This window comes from Cnephaeus nilssonii, assembly GCF_951640355.1.
Source record: "Cnephaeus nilssonii genome assembly, chromosome: 11".
In the NCBI taxonomy this organism is placed as follows: domain Eukaryota; kingdom Metazoa; phylum Chordata; class Mammalia; order Chiroptera; family Vespertilionidae; genus Cnephaeus; species Cnephaeus nilssonii.
The window spans coordinates 61,267,074-61,285,197 of record NC_137082.1 but is presented as its reverse complement, the minus strand read 5'-3'; the positions used below and the strand labels follow the sequence as shown (position 1 = coordinate 61,285,197).

Sequence of the window (18,124 nt, the reverse complement as noted above, 5' to 3'; positions counted from 1 at the left end):
AGGGCATGTCTTGCGTGCCTCAGAAGTCCTGGTTAACAGCTGCAGACTACTTTGAAGGCAACTTAAAAGTGCAGTGATGACAAGAGATGGCAAATCATTGAATTAGGAATTAGAGAGTTTTGTCCTCTTAATATGCAAACAGATTTTTTTTAACGTGTCAAACAATGGAAGTTGTTGACAAAAAATGGAAATAACATTTTCTGAGTCCACATTGACATGGGATGGCAAAAAAGGCACTGCATGTTACAGAGAAGTTACCAGCAAAGAGGCTGATTTGAGAAAAGGAGTGGCCAAACCCTCACTGTAAAGTTCTGTGTGTATGGGGCAATGTTGATGCGAGTGCTTCAGGAACGGGACCAACATGTGTCCACCAGTCCTGTGGCATGCACACCATGTGGTGTGTGTCAGAACAGGTAGGCTTATTGACAGTTTCAAGGTACATACATCGATATAATTCCCATTGATGTAGTCTGAGTTGTTGTCTCCTTCTAAGGTCTGCAGCCTCACCCTGGAATGATCATCTGAAAAGGAAAAGGAAAACGATTAACAAAAGCAGTCTGTTGAGATGCTCAGAGCCCCGGATTCAAAGAACATGACATGGAGACAGACCATCAACGTCCATGCTGCTTTATTTCCTATTTTGCTATTAAGACTGGTAAGAATTTACAATTCTTTGCATCTCACAGTAAATCTCATTAACTTATTCTTTGATCATTTACGGATATTATGTAGAGTTGAGGAAAGTTTGAAACTTCTACATAAGAGTCCTCTGAATCACAACAGGATTTTTTTCTTGGATTGAAAGTTTAGTAACTTCACTAAATCACATATAAGCCCTGAGATTTTGAAGGTTGCCTATGACATCCACCTTGACAAATGATGGTTATAAACCCCAGCCCAGCCTTCTGGGAGGTGAGGACGTGGTTCTAACTTCAGTCATCGTCCATGATTTCTCTAAGCCCTCCTTCTGCACCTGAGGGCATATAGGCAGGTAGAGCAAGGCTCTCTCCATCAGTCATGTGACTACATGAGACTCAATTATGCCAGCAAGCCTGAACAATGCATCTGGGGAAGGGAATGACAGCACATGCCTCAAACTGGGCCACTTTAAGGATTAAATGAAAACACATCGTGCCAAGCATGATGTCTGGCACACAACTACTGGATAGTTGTGTTTATGGTATTAGTCAACTATATTTAAATTATTTTCTGAATGAAAAATTTTCTCCACAAATACCATTGAGAAATCTCAATTATTTCCTTGAAAATCTATATTTTAAAAAGAAAAGTTCAAAAAAACCCTATAAGGCCAGATGTTTTCCTTTTTGCTCACTGTTCTATTCCTAACCCTGAGATTAAGGCCTGGAACATACCTGGTTTCCCCCCAATTTGTTTTTTTAAATGAATAAAAGTGAAACTTTTATTGTGTGAAAAATATGTGATGTAAAAATTATTTTCCTAAATGAATTCTGTTTTTAGCAGAGAAATCTTTCCTTCCAAATAGATGACAGTAACCCAGGAATAGATGCAAATGCAGTCAGAATTTTTTCTCATGGTGACCTGCTTTACTATATTTTGCTTAAAACCCAAGACTCCCTCTGTCCATAGATTGCTCGTATTGTGGGGGAGGTGAGCCAGGGAGGCACAGGGTATGTGTGGATTGTTATGGCTTTTGTATTTTTTAGGAGAGCTGGTGCACACGCACAGCTATTCCAGGGTGGAGCTATAAGCATTCCTCAGGTAAAGCCACTTGAGCCTCCCGGATGAAGGATGCTACAATAGAACTGAATCATGGCCGTTCTACACACATCAGGCTTTTAGTCAGCTCCTCTGGAGGGAGATTAGGTTTACCTCCCTGTAGCCCTCGACTTTCCCTGGGCAGTTTTTTAAAAGGCAGGCCCTGCATTTACAGCCACCCAATTTTTAGCAGCAGGGCTGTCTTAGGATCTATTGCACCTCCTTGTCAGAATCCCCATCCACAGTTTATTTCTCTTAGACCTTCGGGATAAATGCCGCCCATTCCCCATGATTTACCACCCCTGGGCTTCTCATATTGTTCACAATGTTCTCATTAAGGACTTCAATCTCTGACAAGACTGCGCTCTCATCTCCCATAAGCAGCACCTTTGAAAGAGAGTTTCCCCATAATCTCCTACCATTCAGTCAGTTAACCCCTCAATTTTTAAAAAAAAAAATTTGGCTGCCATTTCTCCAAATTTAATTGCTCTACTCCTCTGATGATGGAGAAAGATATGTGTACAGAGTATTTCCTGAGCAGACTGAGATTGTTTTTATTTCTCTTTATATGCCTAGTAGTATCTTCTCTTTATTGTAAAGTTGATTCTACTAGATTATAACCTCTTATGGTCCGAGACCACATAGTGTCCATTCTAAATATCCCCACGAGGCCTGGCTGGCATGGCTCAGTGGTTGAGCATCGACCTATGAACCAGGAGGTCACACTTCAATTCCTGACCAGGGCACATGCTCTGGTTGCAGGCTCAATCCCCAGTGTGGAGTGTGCAGAGGGAAGCTGATTAATGATTCTCTCTCATCACTGATATTTCTATTTCTCTCCCTCTCCCTTCCTCTCTGAAATAAAAAACAAAATATATTAAAAAATATCCCCAAGAGCACCTTTGCCAAGGCCACTGAGCCCAATCTCAGCCTGGGCTGCACTGCCACATGCAGCGGTCCTGGCCAACACACAGCCGGTGAGCACAAAACATTGAACTCTGCCCCACTAACGAACATGGTGTCATGATGGTCACAGATCCACCCTTAGAGCAGCTAAGTTGTGATCAGGCAAGTTTCACTGGGGCTCCCAGGGTGTTGGCAAGGGTCTTGCTCTGGTTTTATGAGTGTTTGCTTTACAATAATCTATTAAACTCTCTATGGATGTTTTATACCACTTTCTGTACCTATATTTCATTATCCTATCTAATAAAAAGGTAATATGCAAACTAACCATCACTCCATCACAAAGATGGCAGTGCCCATAGCCACAAGATGGTGGCGCCCAGTCCCCTCAGCCCCGCTGGAGTCCCCCATTCCTGGGGGGACGGCCGCTGAGAGCGGGCAGCCTGAGTGGCCTGGAAGAATGCTTGCTTCGTCACTGTGGCGACGAGGCAAGTGTTCTGCCCTGGCCGCAGAGGGTCTCTGGGCAGCGGGCACAGAGCGGCCAGGCCCCGCAGAGAGCAGAGAACCACAGGGAGTGGGCCTAAGCCATCAGGGCTCCTGGATTGTAGAGGGCTCCCCTGAGGGCTCCAAGATTGGAGAGGGTGCAGGTTGGGCTGAGGGACCCACCCACCGTGTATGAATTTCGTGCACCGGGCCTCTAGTTTAAAAATAAGCGTTCACATGGAGGACATTATGCTAAGTGAAGTCAGCCAGTCCCAAAAGGACAAGTACTGTATTACCCCTTATGTGAAATCCTAGAGTGTTCAGAATCACAGAGACAGAGAGTAGAATGGTGGGTGGCAGGGCTGGGAGGAGGGGATAGTGAGTTGTTGTTTAATGGGCACAGAGTTGCAGTTTGGGAAGATGAAAAGTTCTGGAGAAGGATGGTGGTGGTGGCTGCACAACAATGCTAATGAACTTGATCAGTACATTAATGAACTGAATCATTGATCAGTACATTACTGAACTGAAATGTACACCTAACAATACTCAGGATGGTAAGGTTTATATTACATGCATTTTACCACAAGAAATTGAGAGTCCACTCTCTCCATCCCTCCCTTGTAGAATACCTCTTCATGTTCCCCTCGAACCCCAGATATCCTAGGAACCAGATCTTTCAAAGGAGGGAAGGGAACCTCATGGACTTGCAGTCCGAGAGGCCTCAGGAGTCCCTCTGTTGGGCAGCCTCTCCTGAGACGGGCTAGTCCCCTTTCCCTGACAACATAGAGGTGGAGGTAGCAGTGACTCTATAGCTTGCTACTAGGGGACAGATGTCCTATGTCATTCATGTGTACTTAGTAGATATGTTTAAGAATTACTGAAATGAGGTTTATGGAGCATTTTTTCTTTCAGTGATAAAATGTGTGGTTCATACTAAGAATTAAGTAAAAGTGAGCTGTTGCTTGTATCATTACTGCCAATGACTTCATTCAAGACCTGATAATTTTTCACCTGGACTATTTCATTCTTGCCTCCAGACTCCTCCCTCTCCAGTGAATCCATGCTGAGATTGTCTTTTCTAAACCAGAATTTATTCTCTCCCCACCTAGTTTAAACCAGTCAATGATACCAACAGGGAACTAATGACCAGTAATGACAAGGTCTTATAAAACAATGGACGGTAATGCAATCATAAAAAGGCTTACTCTGCCTTTACCTGGAAAGACCCCTGTGGACTATTGTAGAGTGGAGTAGAGCAGGTTACACAGCAGCATGTCTCAGGGAGTCTGTCTGTATGAAACCCTACGAATTTGTACATGTGTGTAGGGATGCATGGTGGGATGACTGAAAGGATAGGTTTTCTGCTGGGTGGGAAAATTTGGGGTGATATTTACTTCCATCTTTGTGATTTTATGTACTACTTCAATTTTCTACACAGTTTATACTAATTTTATAATCAGAAAGAAAACAACAGACCTATCTTTATTTAACAAAATAAAGCCATCAACTTCAAGGCATAGAACAAAAAGAGACTTGAAGGAAACAGAAAACAGAAAGTTAGCTGGGTTTGAATTTTATTGGTGAGGTTCTGGGTAATTTTCCCCAAGTTTTCATTACTGCACAATTTTTCTTTAATGTGTATGAGTGGCATTTATAATCAGGGAAAAAAAGAACCTATTTAGCCAGGGATGACTGGAATATGATCAAAAGCCAACTAAAATTTATGTTATAATTATAACTCAATGTTACCCATCAAGAAAGGTAACAAAATCTGACATTTTGAGACACAATCTGCTTAAAGGCCGAAATTGCCATTCCTCTCATTTATTTCAAAAAAAGCCTTTACTATATGAAAACATTATATTTTTGGGGTAAGAAACAGGCACATAAAGACCTGTTATAAAGCATAACAAACCGCAGCCACATAGATCAGTGGGTCTCTCTTCCCAAAACAAATATCAGCTATGAAATTCCTCAAGCTCCGAGATGGCTTGTGTTGTGGGGCATCCCAGGCACTTGTTTTGTGAAGTGGCCCCTCCACGTTGAGGGAGGTGAGGAAAGCCAGGGAAGAGTTCCTTCAGGAAAATGCCTTTCTCCAGCCACTCTCATGGGCCGTGCAGGGAGGTATGATTTCAGGGAGGTCAAGTGCTCCCTGCAGCCCAAGATCACCCATGGTTAAGCCCAATTTAGGGGAAAAAACTAACAAAGACCGTGAAATCTCTAAGTATAAGTGTTTCTTGTTCTTTTTAGTTTTACTAATCACAAAATAAAGTAACTACTCTTGAAAGTACAATTTAAAATCTGTAACTACAGCTTTTGAAATATTTGAGTCTTTTATATATGATATAAATACAATGATAATCAGCTAGGGAGAAATTCTAGCACTCTACAGATTGTGAAAAGCATTTGTAAATATAAATTAATAAGTACTATGATGAATAACTACATGATAAAATTACAAATAGAATTTTAAGCTATATAAATATAGATTGATGGAAATGGATAACTATTCATACTGTTACCAATTTGATATCATTTTATGTCAGATACAGATATTGTGCTTAATATAGCTCAAGTTTTTCTATCATGGAAGTAGGAGATGTGTACATCTTAAAACTTGGCAAAAGAAACAATTAAATGGATGTTTTCAGCATAAAAATAAAAGTATAACAAACCACTGCTCACTGATGAACAATTATAATCTGCTGGTATGTATGTGACCATGCATGTATGTATTTATGCATGCATGTGTATGTATTAATGAATGAGTGTGCATGCATGTTTTTATATATGCAGGTGTGTATGCATGCATTTATGAATGAATATGCATGTAGGCATTTGTGTGTTCAAGCATGTATGTATTTGTGGATGTGCATGCCTGTATGTTTGCATTCATCCAACAGAAGTGGGATAATGTGATATTTATTGTAAAACAGGTCTCTATGCTTTAAGCCCCTGAAACATGTTACTGATGCCCTTTAAAACATGCTAAGTAGCTTCAAATATTTTACGATTTTCATACTAAACACAACAGATATGGGTAACAGGCTTGCTTGCATGTGATTAGACATTTCTACAGCAGCAGAAGTGGATCATGTCATTGATAATCTTTCACCTCCAACCAATTCTCTCTTTCTGCTAAATATTGATGACATATTTAAGGTAAATTGGAATCACAGTGATCTAAGTAACCTTTGCCCTCTGAGAGGAGACTGGAAATTAATTTTAATTATAATTGATCTTCAAATAATGGCTTTGCTCCTCCTGTGGTTATATTCTTGCTGCTGCACTGGTTTCATGGTACAAGATGCAGAAAAGCCAAGTACCTTCGGGAAGTGCCTGGTGCCTCACCCCTGGGTGAGCCCGACTCCAGCCTGGTGTCCCTGCTTGTGCCCACCTGGGTGCTCAGGCCATGAAGGTTTGAGCATGAGGCAAACAAGGAAACGCTGAGTGTAGCAGTGGGTGGCTAGTGTTAAGCTTTAGTCTTGCTGTTGGTTTTAGGTGTTACTAATTTCATCTTGCCTTGTTTCTTTTTTTTTTTTACTTAGACATTTTCAGGGATTCTAATTCATTATTTTTCAGAATATTGGCAGGACCCCTAACTTTTATTTTGCCTAATTTTTCTAGCTTTGCATTTTGCCTTCTTAAACCCGGTGTAGCAATCAATCTGTTTCTCCCTTACTCTCACCCACCTGAATTTTCATCCCCAAAGCTCTCCCTGCTAGTCCATTCTTATGTAACTAAACTCTAGTTCCCGGCTCCTCCCTTCACCTGCCTTTATAGCAAAGCCAGGCCATGACAGGGATAGAGTCCTCAAAAGTGACACTGTAGGAGTCACTCATGTAGCAGAGAGAAGCACGTGGCTATTAAAATAAAACCCTGGAAGAGCGGTCTTCAGCAGGGGCCCTCAAGATTGGTTGAGAGAATGAGGTGGACAGACTGGGTCACAGCTTTCACTCTCTTCCTGGCTATGTCACAATTAGCCGGGAAAATAGATAGAAGGGCATGGGTAACCCAATCAAAATGGAGACCAAGCTCAGAAGGAACCCCCTCTCTTCCCCTTCATAAAGTTGTCTATCCTCTCTGTCTTATCTTCACTCACTGGCCTTCTCAACTTTCACCCACTCCATTCATAGCAGCTTCTGCTATGTTCATGAACTATCTGCTCAAGTGGCTACATCACAGTCTTCTCTGCACTACATCCCCGGCAGGACACTGTGGCATGCCCTTTGCTCCATGGCGCAGTGCTCCTTTGTACGGGTTAGATGGTTTTGTCTGAGTATTTCTCATCATTAAAGCCCCTCTAGACTCTCAATGCCCTCCATGTTCCTCCACACATAATCTTTCCATGCCAATGGCTTCAACTTCCACCTGAATACCCAAGATTCATTAATTTGTATTTACGCTCAGACGTTTCTCTTTGGGGTTTCAGAGCAGTTTATATAACAACCTACTTGGCATTTCATCTAAATGTTTCAAAGGCATCTCAATATGTCCCCAGATTCAACTAATACGTTTTCCCTGCTGCCACCAACATCATGCCCACCTGAGCTCCCCTCCATCTGAGTAAACAGTCGTCCTTCCATCTGTCCATCCACCCAACTGTCCTTCTATCCACCCACCCATCCATCCTCCTGCAAGCCAGGAACACAGGAGTCACCTCTGACTCTTGACTTCCCTACCCTACGTGCTATCCATTCAGTTTGACCAATTATGTCTCTTGAATCCATCTACTTCTCTTCTTTCTAGTCCATGTTATCATTGCTTCCCGCCTCGGTTACTGAATCTCTTAACTAGTGTCCCCTTCCATTTAATTATTTTACGTTATAGTTAGGTTAAATTTTCCAAAGGCAAATTTAATTAACAAACCTCACCCCTTCTCCTAAAAAATCCTTTAATGAGGTTTTCCATATTCTTATCATAAGACTAAAATCCCTAATCTCCCCTAGAAGGCCCTGCAGGTCTGACATCGGCTTCCCTCGCTCTCTGGCCACCCAACCACTCTCACCCCTCCCAGCTCCAGCCACCACCTGGCCTTCCTTCCGTTCCTCAAACACAATGGTTCCCTCATGCGAAGGGTCTGGTCCGCTCTCAGTAGAAGTGGTCTTCATTCCACGTCCTCAGGGAAGCCTTCTCGCACCTCCTGAACAAGTCTACCCCCCCCCCCCACCATGGGGTTTCACAGTACCATGTACCTCTCTTTGTGGCCCTTTATTTCACTTATTTGTATAATCACTTAGTTCATTTGTAAAATGATTTAATTTTCTCCTCTCACCCGCGGGAATGGCAGTTTCCTGAGGGTGGGGGGCGGGGGCTGTGTCTGTTGGGGCTCACTGCGGTCACCCAGCATCTTCACACTTCCTACCTCCCACCTCTCCCTTCGGTCAAGCTCACTCGGCTCTCGTGACATGATGGCTCCTTATTGCCCCCCAACACCGAGCTGAGGCCGAACCACCCTCTTGGGGTCTCTGCCTGGACCGGCTCCCTTCCTCACCTGCATCAGGTACTGCCTGCATCTTCTCCTCTCAGGGACTGCATTGACCACAAGGCTGTATTTTTGTTACATGTCTCACTTTCTAATATACACATTATACAGGTTACTTAGGGGTTGTTTCTCTGTCTGCCCCACACGCATGTTGAGTGCTATGTGGATGAAGAATTCTGTTTTGTTTCCTGCTCTCTCTTTGACACCTAGGATAGTGCCTGGCATGTAACAAGCACTCAATAAATATCTGCTGAAAGAATTCCTTTGGCTTGGCATGGAGCCTGGCACATGTCAGATCAATGTGTCTTTGTTGACTGGACCACAGGAAGTGGGAGGGAGCCTGGGAAGGGCCTGCAGGTTCTGGCTATGACCTCTAATTGTCTGCCCCCAGAAAAGAGGACCCCTGGATGTGAGGGGCTGCCATTAGCTGGGAGATTTGATATACGTCTTAAGCTCCGACTTAATTATAATTAAGGGAGTATCAGGAGGGCTATGCTTATGTGTGTGGTGTACTAATGGTGGACTGGGTATTAGTTTGTATTTGGAAAGGGCTAGCTCAGCACATTTATAGTGTAAATAAGCAAAAGTTTAACTTACTTAAGAGCAAAAGCCAATAAACAGTTTTTAAGCATCATTAAAAGCATTTTAGATTCAAACACGTTTGCAAAACAATGAATGTGATCATTACTAGTACTTCTTATATCCTCAGAAAAGCACTAATGAGAATCTCTAAGATATGTTGACTGAATCCTCCCATTGCTCATCCTAGTTAGTGGTATTATTCCCAAGGCCTAGGTGCTCTGAAGCAGGCTCCCCAGTTAATGAAATCATCTTCCCACAATTACATACTTTTGTGTGTGTGCCTGTGTGGGAGGCGGTAATAGTGCTCTACTCTATGACTGAAAGAAACAGCCAATATGGTATATAGATAAGCATGATTTAGATACATACTTTGATTCTTTTTATTCCTCAAATCCTTCCACAACCTTAACAATTCTGAAGATGATTTTACACTGCCATAACTAAAGACACACAGACAGTCTCAGATGGAACAGTTCCAAATGATGGTTCTCAGAGTGGCCCTAGGCACTGCAGTGGCTTCATCAGATTCACCTGGGAAGCTCACACCCGACTGGGATCCCTCCTTAGTGAATAACTCAGCCTGCGAGGTCTAGCATGGAGAGTGGGCAAGGGCTGGCACCCGACAGTTCTGGTATTTAAGCCAACAGTAGTGGTATTTCGGCAGCCATATGCGGTATTGAACTCACCCTAGTTAGCTGGGATGGGTTAACAGTCGTATCTAAGTATTTGGATCCCCTATTTTAAAAGTATGCATAATGGTTCGGCAGGTGGTCTGAGTGCTATCTCAGGACATGCCAGCACAGAGCCTTACCTGGAATCATATTCATGACCACAGACAGCTCTAAAGGAACTTTAGAAAACAGACACTAGAAAAAAAGATAACCATTTGAAACAACACAGATAAACCAGGAAGGCCTTATATGAAGGGAAATAAGATAGGCATCACAAAGAACAAGCGCACGATCTCACTTATATGTGGCATCTAAAAAGAATACACAGAAGCAGAGAGCAGAACAGTGGTTACCAGGGCCTGGGGGTGGGGGGAATGGGGAGATGTTGGCCAAGGGTACAAAGTCACAGTTATGGGGACGGGTAATTCTAGGGATGTAATGTGCAGCCTGATGACTATGGCTAACAACACTGGGCTGAACCTGGAAAGATGCTGAGAGAGGAGTTCCTCAGTTGCACCAGCCACATTTCAAGTGCTCACCGGGAGAGTGGCGACTGCACGGGAGAGCACAGACAGGCCATTTCCACAGTCCCAGAAAATTCCATTGGCCTGTGCTGCCACCGAATCTCTACAGTCCTACTAAGCAATGTGAACACAGGCAAATAAAGCTCAATTGCACTTTCATAATCAATAGAGCTAATATATTGCTCCCCTGGACGATCCAAACCTTTCAAGTTTGTTCTTTTGTAAGTAGTAAGACACGAGGAGCTAGATGCTCTCTGGGTCTATTCCTGCTTTTTTTGGTTTTTATTTATGTCTATTTAGAAACAGTACTAATTCTGTGAGTACCTTGTGCACACTTGGTGCAGACGGTGTGATTTAGAGCAGTTTAATGCAGGGGATGGATGGCTTCAGCCCTGGGAGAGGGAGGCTCATCCATCTACCACGTGTCCCAGCATCGTTACGGAACATTAATGAGGTTGGGCTCAATTTAAAAACCGTCCAGGGCATTATGGATTGGTAACATTCAGTTCCACAGGAACTGGGAATTTCTGAGATACAATCCTAGCTCTTTGGCTAATGAGTGTTGTGATATGGGGACTATCATTTAACTTCTGCGTTTCAGTTTCCTGTCCTTAAAATGGGGCCATTACTGACCTACCTAACCCAAGTGTCCGGAGGATTAATGAGTTAATGCTTGCGGAGAACTCGGAGCTCCTGGCAGCAAGGCGCGCTGGGGCGTCATTATTTCTAGTCATTCCCACGTAGCAGCTGGGTAACATTAGGACCGTTATGTTTACTCCTAAAACGCATTTTCTTTCTCAGCATTTGAACATTACCGATGTTACCCAAACCTTAAATCTAACAGTGAAACTAGCCCCATAGCAAGACACACTGACATAGTTGGGGTATTTAGGTAGTTTTCCCTTCCTTTAATATGAACACGACGCCAGCGTCCCAGCAGGATGGAGCAGTAATTGCACTGTAAATTCTCGCTGCTGGAGGCTGCTGGTCAATCTTCGCAGACGCGGGAGGAAGTTACAGCCCAGCACAATTACACCGTCAATACTTACATGCAATGATATTCCCATATCTGTTCTTCATTCTGTTCTCATCTTTCTTAGCAGAGTCCCATGGCGCAGACTGCCCTTCAAAGAAGCTCTGGAAGAAAGAGAAAAGTGACACCAGGAATTACAATGTGGCGCAGTAAACACAGGGTTTCAATGACAGAGGATGGTCTTAAAAAATGTGCTAGGCTTCAGAAGGAAAAAGAATGTTCACGCGAATGAGATAATTGATGAAAGCATTTTATATCTTAAACATTTCATTTAGCTTCTTGTTTTCTTTTAGTTAAATGTTACAAACACAAATGGGGGCTAAAGGATGATCCCACAATTGATCGGTACAATCCATTAAAAATAGTTGTGTGTTCATCTCTATTCTACTTTAATATTTGATACAGAAAAGTGGAACATTTTTCTCAACTTCTGAATTACATTATCATTTTCCAATATTCTCCTAAGAGATATAAAAATATTGTTTTTCTTCCCAATTTCTAACTGAAAGAAGGTTATTTTTGGTTAAGACTGTGAAAGTAGGTAAGCTGAGACATCATGACGTCAAGGCTAAAATTCTTTAATAAATTCTGCTAGAGCTTAGATGTCCATTTATTTAAGGATTTGGTATTAATATACCCAGGGTCTTTAATCTTCATGTTATTAGTTATATATATATATATATATATATATATATATATATATATATATATATATATATATATATATATATATATTTTCTTTTTTTCTGTTCAAGTTATAATAAAAATGTCCTCTGCTGTCAGTTGACAAGTGAAAGAAACATCTGGGACTTTTATTTCCACTCCAGCCCACACTCATTTTACCTTCATGTGGTCAACTATAAGGAGGTAATGAGAAGAAAGATGGTAGCAAGCAGCATTTAGTAAAACTGATTTCCTGTCTTTGCCTCGAGCTATTCTTATACTTCTTGGCACCAACTGGGAAAGGAGAGAAGGAAGAAGACATGAAGACAGAGCAGATAAATGAGTGCCATTCTGGAATGTGTCAGACCCCGGAACTCACATCCTCTAACATGCCCCAGATGGCTTCCCAAACACTCTCCTTAGAACTGAAGCTCTTTTAAAAAAATATTTGTGTTGATTTCAGAGAGGGAGAGGGATAGAGAGATAGAAACATCAATGATGAGAGAGAATCATTGATTGGCTACCTCCTACACGCCCTGTACTGGGGATGGGACCGCAACTGAAGCATGTGTCCTGACCAGAAATCGAACCGTGACCTCCTGGTTTATAGGTCGGCACTCAACCACAGAGCCACTGAGGCTGGGCTGAAGCTCTTTTTTACTCCCTAATCTCCATCCCACCTATGGTGTTTGACCACCATGGCTATTTCCACCAATTACCAGTAGTTAGTGATTAGTCTGTGGTTATTATTCCTTTTTATGAGTCCAGTTATACCTTATTAAACTGCTCTCTAGTACTGCTGTGTTAGGGAGGACTCACCTTCTCACAGACCCGACAGTGAGCCCTGCCCACCTGCATGTCACCCAGACCTGACCACTTGGTGGATGGTGCTCAGCACATTCGGCTGTGGACTCCCTGAGGACAGGGACTGTATGGTCATCATTATATTTGCACAGAGCCTCTGCCTCACAGCAAGAATCTAGTCATTAGTTATTAAATGACTGAGCAACTTGGTGTTTTTAAAAATTCTTTATTGTTTAAAGTATTACATATGAATTATTTTTTTCCCTATTGACCTCTTCCCACTATTTCCACCCCCACAGCACATGCCCTCACCCCCGTACTGTCTGTGTCCATGGGTTATGCTTATATGCATGCATACAAGTCCTTTGGTTGATCTCTCACACTCTCCTTGTCCCCAGTCTTTCCCCTGAGGTTGGATGGTCTGTTTGATGCTTCTATGACTCTGATCTATTTTAGTTCATCAGTTTATGTTGTTCATTATATTCCACATATGAGTGAGATCATATGATATTTATCTTTCTCTGACTGGCTTATTTCGCTTAGCATAACGCTCTCCAGTTCCATCCATGCTGAGCAACTTGGTGCTTTGGTGACAGTCTGTGTGGCTTTGATCTCAAAATAAGGTCTTATTTCTGTGGTGTAAGTGTGTGAGCGGTTCGAATGCTGGGAAAACCTGAATATGCACAGTTTGCAGATTTTATTCGGCCGCAGATGGGGCCCAGTTTGTGACCCGCTGTATAATACTGCTGTTACCGTGGAACTGAGCCCTCCTCAGAGGTTGGCTGGGAAAGAGCACTGTCCCTGGGACCAGTACTTCCCCACAACAGAACAGCAGGGCACACCCTTTATATCGTGTAAGAGCGAAAAGCTAACACCACAAACGTGAGAGTTAGAGTTTTAAACTGCCATCTTAATTTAGAGTACCTTAGTCATGATCATCATAAATTACCTTATTAGCGTAATAGGTTTTACACTATATTTATCATTTAGAAAAAAGCACGGGGGCATACCAGGATTCCATCTACTATATACCTATAGCTATATTAGTAGATCCACACCACCCATTGCTAACTGAAGGGTAAAATTCTGTATAATACAAGACAAATACAAGTAAAACTTTTCCAGGTCACTAATAAGTAAATAGAAATACTAGCATGAAAGCACGAGTTAATTTCATCTAGAACAAGACCATGATGTCATCAGGGGATTTATTAAAAAATGTAACTTTTATTCTGCTATGAAATATGCATTTAAAAATTGCTTCAGGGATTTTAAATTTATGCTCTCTTTCTGAATAGTGTCTTTGTTATTCTATGAATGACTATTTCACAGTTGAGTAATAACTATTATTTAACTTCCCTTATAACAATTTAATTCTACTTTGAGCTTGTCATGATGTAATTACCAATTTTGTCTCCCTCAGTCTTTCCCATCCATCTAAAAGTTTTCAAATTTTGTCTTTTTGTAGAAAGATGAGAAAGGTCAGTGACTTTGAGGGAAATCACATCTTCCTGCAGATCCCTGGCCACCAGTTAACAGTATCTCGGTGTGTGTTTGGGGGAGGGAGGGCAGTGATGAATTAGGGAAAAAGGCACGTGTTAAACTAGTAGAGAAAATGCTCTTAGGTCACCTGAGGCAAAGCCACAAGTCACACGCAGATGCTCTCCTGTGGTAGACTGTGCTCACATCACAGCTGTGTTTCTTTAGCATCTGTGGTGATCACAGGGCTTCTAAAAGCCCTGGTTTTTAAAAACAGTTATTTTAATTTGATTGTTTTCATTTAACTGATAATCAGGAAACAGACACACATCAACAATGAAATGATAACCAATCTCCTTACATTTGGGCACTACCTGTAGCTCCTGGCATGTTTTCATAAGGGTGGGGCCCAAGTGCCGTCTATCTCCAGCACTAGCTATGGTGAGCACCAGTAAGTGCTTGCAGAATGAACCAGTCCATCTACTCAATTAATCCTCACGAGCAGCCAGGCATAGAGGGACTGCCTCCTCACTTTACATGAGGATATGACAGGCGGACAGACCACAACCAGCCAACAGGCCAACCTGGGTCAGACTCAACATATTCTGACTTTTAATCCACTGCTCTTCCTGCACCACCCCGACCCTGACAAGGAGTTTGAAGGGGAAAGCAGTGTTAAACCTTCTTAGAAACATACAGCTAACGATCACTTTCCACCTCATCTCCTTGAAGCTTTGTGAGAAGAAATATAAAAGATGTCCAGTGAACTTTGTTGAACTGTTGATCACTTTTTCAAAATAGGGAAATTTCTTCTCTCATAAGGTAACGTGATCACTGCAGGGAAGCCACAGCAGGAGGGCAAGCAGAAGGGGCAGTTCTTGCCATGAGCATCCCCAGCTTCCTGCCCAGGAATTATGTGAATCAGTTTAAGTGGCAAAATGTATTTTTTTTCTTAAACAAAAGCAAAACAAACCATTAGAAAAAGCTGCCAAGAAAAGATCAGACAACTGGTGCCATCCATCCTCTCCCTGCAGATATCATGACCTGGTCTTTCATTGTCTGGAACAGCTCTGCTTCCAATTATATTGGCCGATCTCCCCATAAAAACATTTGCATTGTCAAGCCCATGTTTCTTTGTCCTTGGCTTGCAAAATAAGTAATATGCCTATAGGGAGCCCAGGGAGAGGAAAAATGAACTTCTGAATCCGGCAACTTGGCTTTTGTTTCCTTTTGATATGGAGATTAACTTTTTTTTTTTCAAAGGTGGACCCAGCTTTAAATGCTACGAATTTTTGTTAGCATATTTTTAAAGCATCTGAGAAAATATTTACCTTAGACTTTAGATTCCCCCTTATGCCTGAACTACTACAAAGTTAACTGTTTACATACCTGGTTAGGAAAAAAACTTTACCTGTAGGCTCTAGAACCCCTAGGCATGCAGAGAAGCTGTGACGTGACATGCGGGTCTTTAGCACTGGGAACCCCTGGTGGCGTTCCTGGCCTGGGAATTCTGAGCAAGAACGATCATCAGGACAGGAAGGCGGCTCATCAGTGCTGTGGGACTCTGCTTCCTGTCTGGGGCGACCCCAGAGGCAGCCAGGCACTTCCTCCACCCCTACCCTCCCGAGACCCTGAAGAGACGGAGCCTTCTCTGGCTACCCTGTGACCCACCTCCTTATGATATATATATATTTTTTGGTAGACCATGAGATAAACCCACATGCAATATATGCCTGAGGAAAATTAGGTAATTTTGTTAGGCAATCAGCCTACTAGGTCCTATTGCACATCCTTTTTAGCTTTTGAATATCTTTTAATGAATTGGGCAAATCAACACACATTTATGTGATTTTTATCCTGTGCATTTTTTCTTTGGGCAAGAACAAAAGCTTCTTTAGCTATTATTTTCATCTTCAAGAAAACCAGAAGTTATCCCTGTTCCTTTAAAACTATGGACACTGAATTACTGAATGCTTTGAAAAGAATTCTACTCTGAACCAGTTTTCTTGGGAAATAAATTTATTGCCACGTCACTTACATGGTATCTAGAGAAGAGCTGGTCCTATCACATGTTTTGGAAGGAAAGCCAACCCGGTTTTGAATCCTCTTCCTGAGAAAGCGAGAACTCTGCTCCCAAAAGGCATCAGAGGGCTGATTCCCGAGCACGTGCCAAGGCCGGCTTCTGGCCACTGGGGGATCCTCTGCTGCTCTGCCCGTACAGTTCCCTCCGCCCCAAACTAACTTCCATGTTCAAGTTTACCAGTAAGTACAACCTCTAACTCCGTCTTAATTTCTCAGTTTTTGCTCGACAAAGGTATGAGCAGGTTCACTGAAATCAAATTCAAACAACGCACAGGCGTGACTTTGAAAAAGCGGCCCCGTGAGAGCCAGCAGCGGAGGTGACAGAGAGAAGCGTGGCTGAGGCCACCCCACAGCAGCTGCTGACTCCCCACCTGGGAGCCGCCGCGCAAGGACAAGCTGCGGAGACAGACCAGGATGGCCCACGCTCCCAGCACACTGTGTACGGGAGAGGTTTTAAACCCAATATGCACAGTTAGGCAATATTTAGTGTTTAGGGCAGATTTTTAATATGCAAATACAATTTAACACACCAACTATGGACTTTTATTATTAAAAAAAACCCACTTTATGTATTTTGGGGATTTGAGCTAATGGTCGCACTGTACCTTCTGCTAGAATTTTCATAAATATACTTATGGTTTGATTCTACTTAACATGTAATTAAAGTGTTTCCTCGGACTACTTTAGCTCATCCATACTGAGCAAAGGCAGCAAACCCGGGAACAACTCTGAAAGAGCAATAAGTCTCTGAAACAATAAAAATGAAACCAGGCAAGCTCCAGTGAATACCAATGACTGCTCCGCTTCAGGATGCTGCTCTCCACGGGCACAGAGCAGAAGGAAATCGAACATCCTGCACAGTCATTTTTTTCTGAACAGAAAACATGTTTTCGTGATTCAATAACCTCCTCCCCCATTCCTCCTACCACCATCATTTTCCACAGCATATAATTATACATCTCAGTTGCCCACCTCAAGAGAACATTACTCCAAAACGATGCAGTCTGTTAAAAAACGCCACAGCTCCCAGATATTAAAAAAATGAGAAAACGATTCTATGCAACAGAGAAGCGGCCAGGAAGACAAGGATGCAGGTCAAGGCTGAACGCAACGTGCTGTGTGCTTTCAGGCCGTGCAGGGTCAAGTTAGAGAAGCTCCCGAAATGCAATTTTCCCTCCCTTTCTCATATGAATAAAACTGTGCACGGAAATCTTCACCCGGAAAGAAGGAAGATGAACTCACTGGGGCATGCAAAGCCGCTGAACTGTCTTTGTTTTCTGCTCATCCTTCTTTGGTTCTTCCAAGCGCTGCATTTTATTAGGTCCATATCAACTACTTATTGCTGTCGTACTAAAACAACTGAAGACGTCTCACATGGCCTGGCGGGCCACAGAGTGGCGTGCCCGTGGGAAGGTGGCCCCAGAAGCTCAGGCCCAGGGGCAGCAGTGGTCACCAGTCACTGTCAGTAGCCAATGTCCTGGAAGGAGGCAGTCACACGGAGCGTGTGATGCTTTAAGGGCCAAAGAAGTGGGGACTGGGCAAAAACAAGGCTGAAGACACAAAAACTGTATTGTTTTTATTGAAATCTAAATGGGATATTCTGATTTATCTATTTATTTATATTTTTATTGATTTCAGAGAGGAAGGAAGAGGGAGAGATAGAAATATCAATGATGAG

The 18,124-nt window shown here is 42.6% G+C and overlaps 1 protein-coding gene across 2 annotated transcripts in view; it reads right to left on the bottom strand.

Moving 5' to 3' along the window:
- The window catches only part of PTPRM (protein tyrosine phosphatase receptor type M), a 642,938-nt gene that overhangs the window by 75,382 nt on the left and 549,432 nt on the right, over window positions 1-18,124 (bottom strand). For both annotated transcript variants that reach the window (XM_079785235.1, XM_079785234.1), the window contains 2 exons: window positions 11,435-11,522; window positions 445-521 (listed from right to left, as the gene is read on the bottom strand). In XM_079785235.1, coding sequence (XP_079641361.1) covers window positions 445-521; window positions 11,435-11,522 — 165 coding nt within the window. The remainder of the gene's footprint in view (window positions 1-444; window positions 522-11,434; window positions 11,523-18,124) is intronic.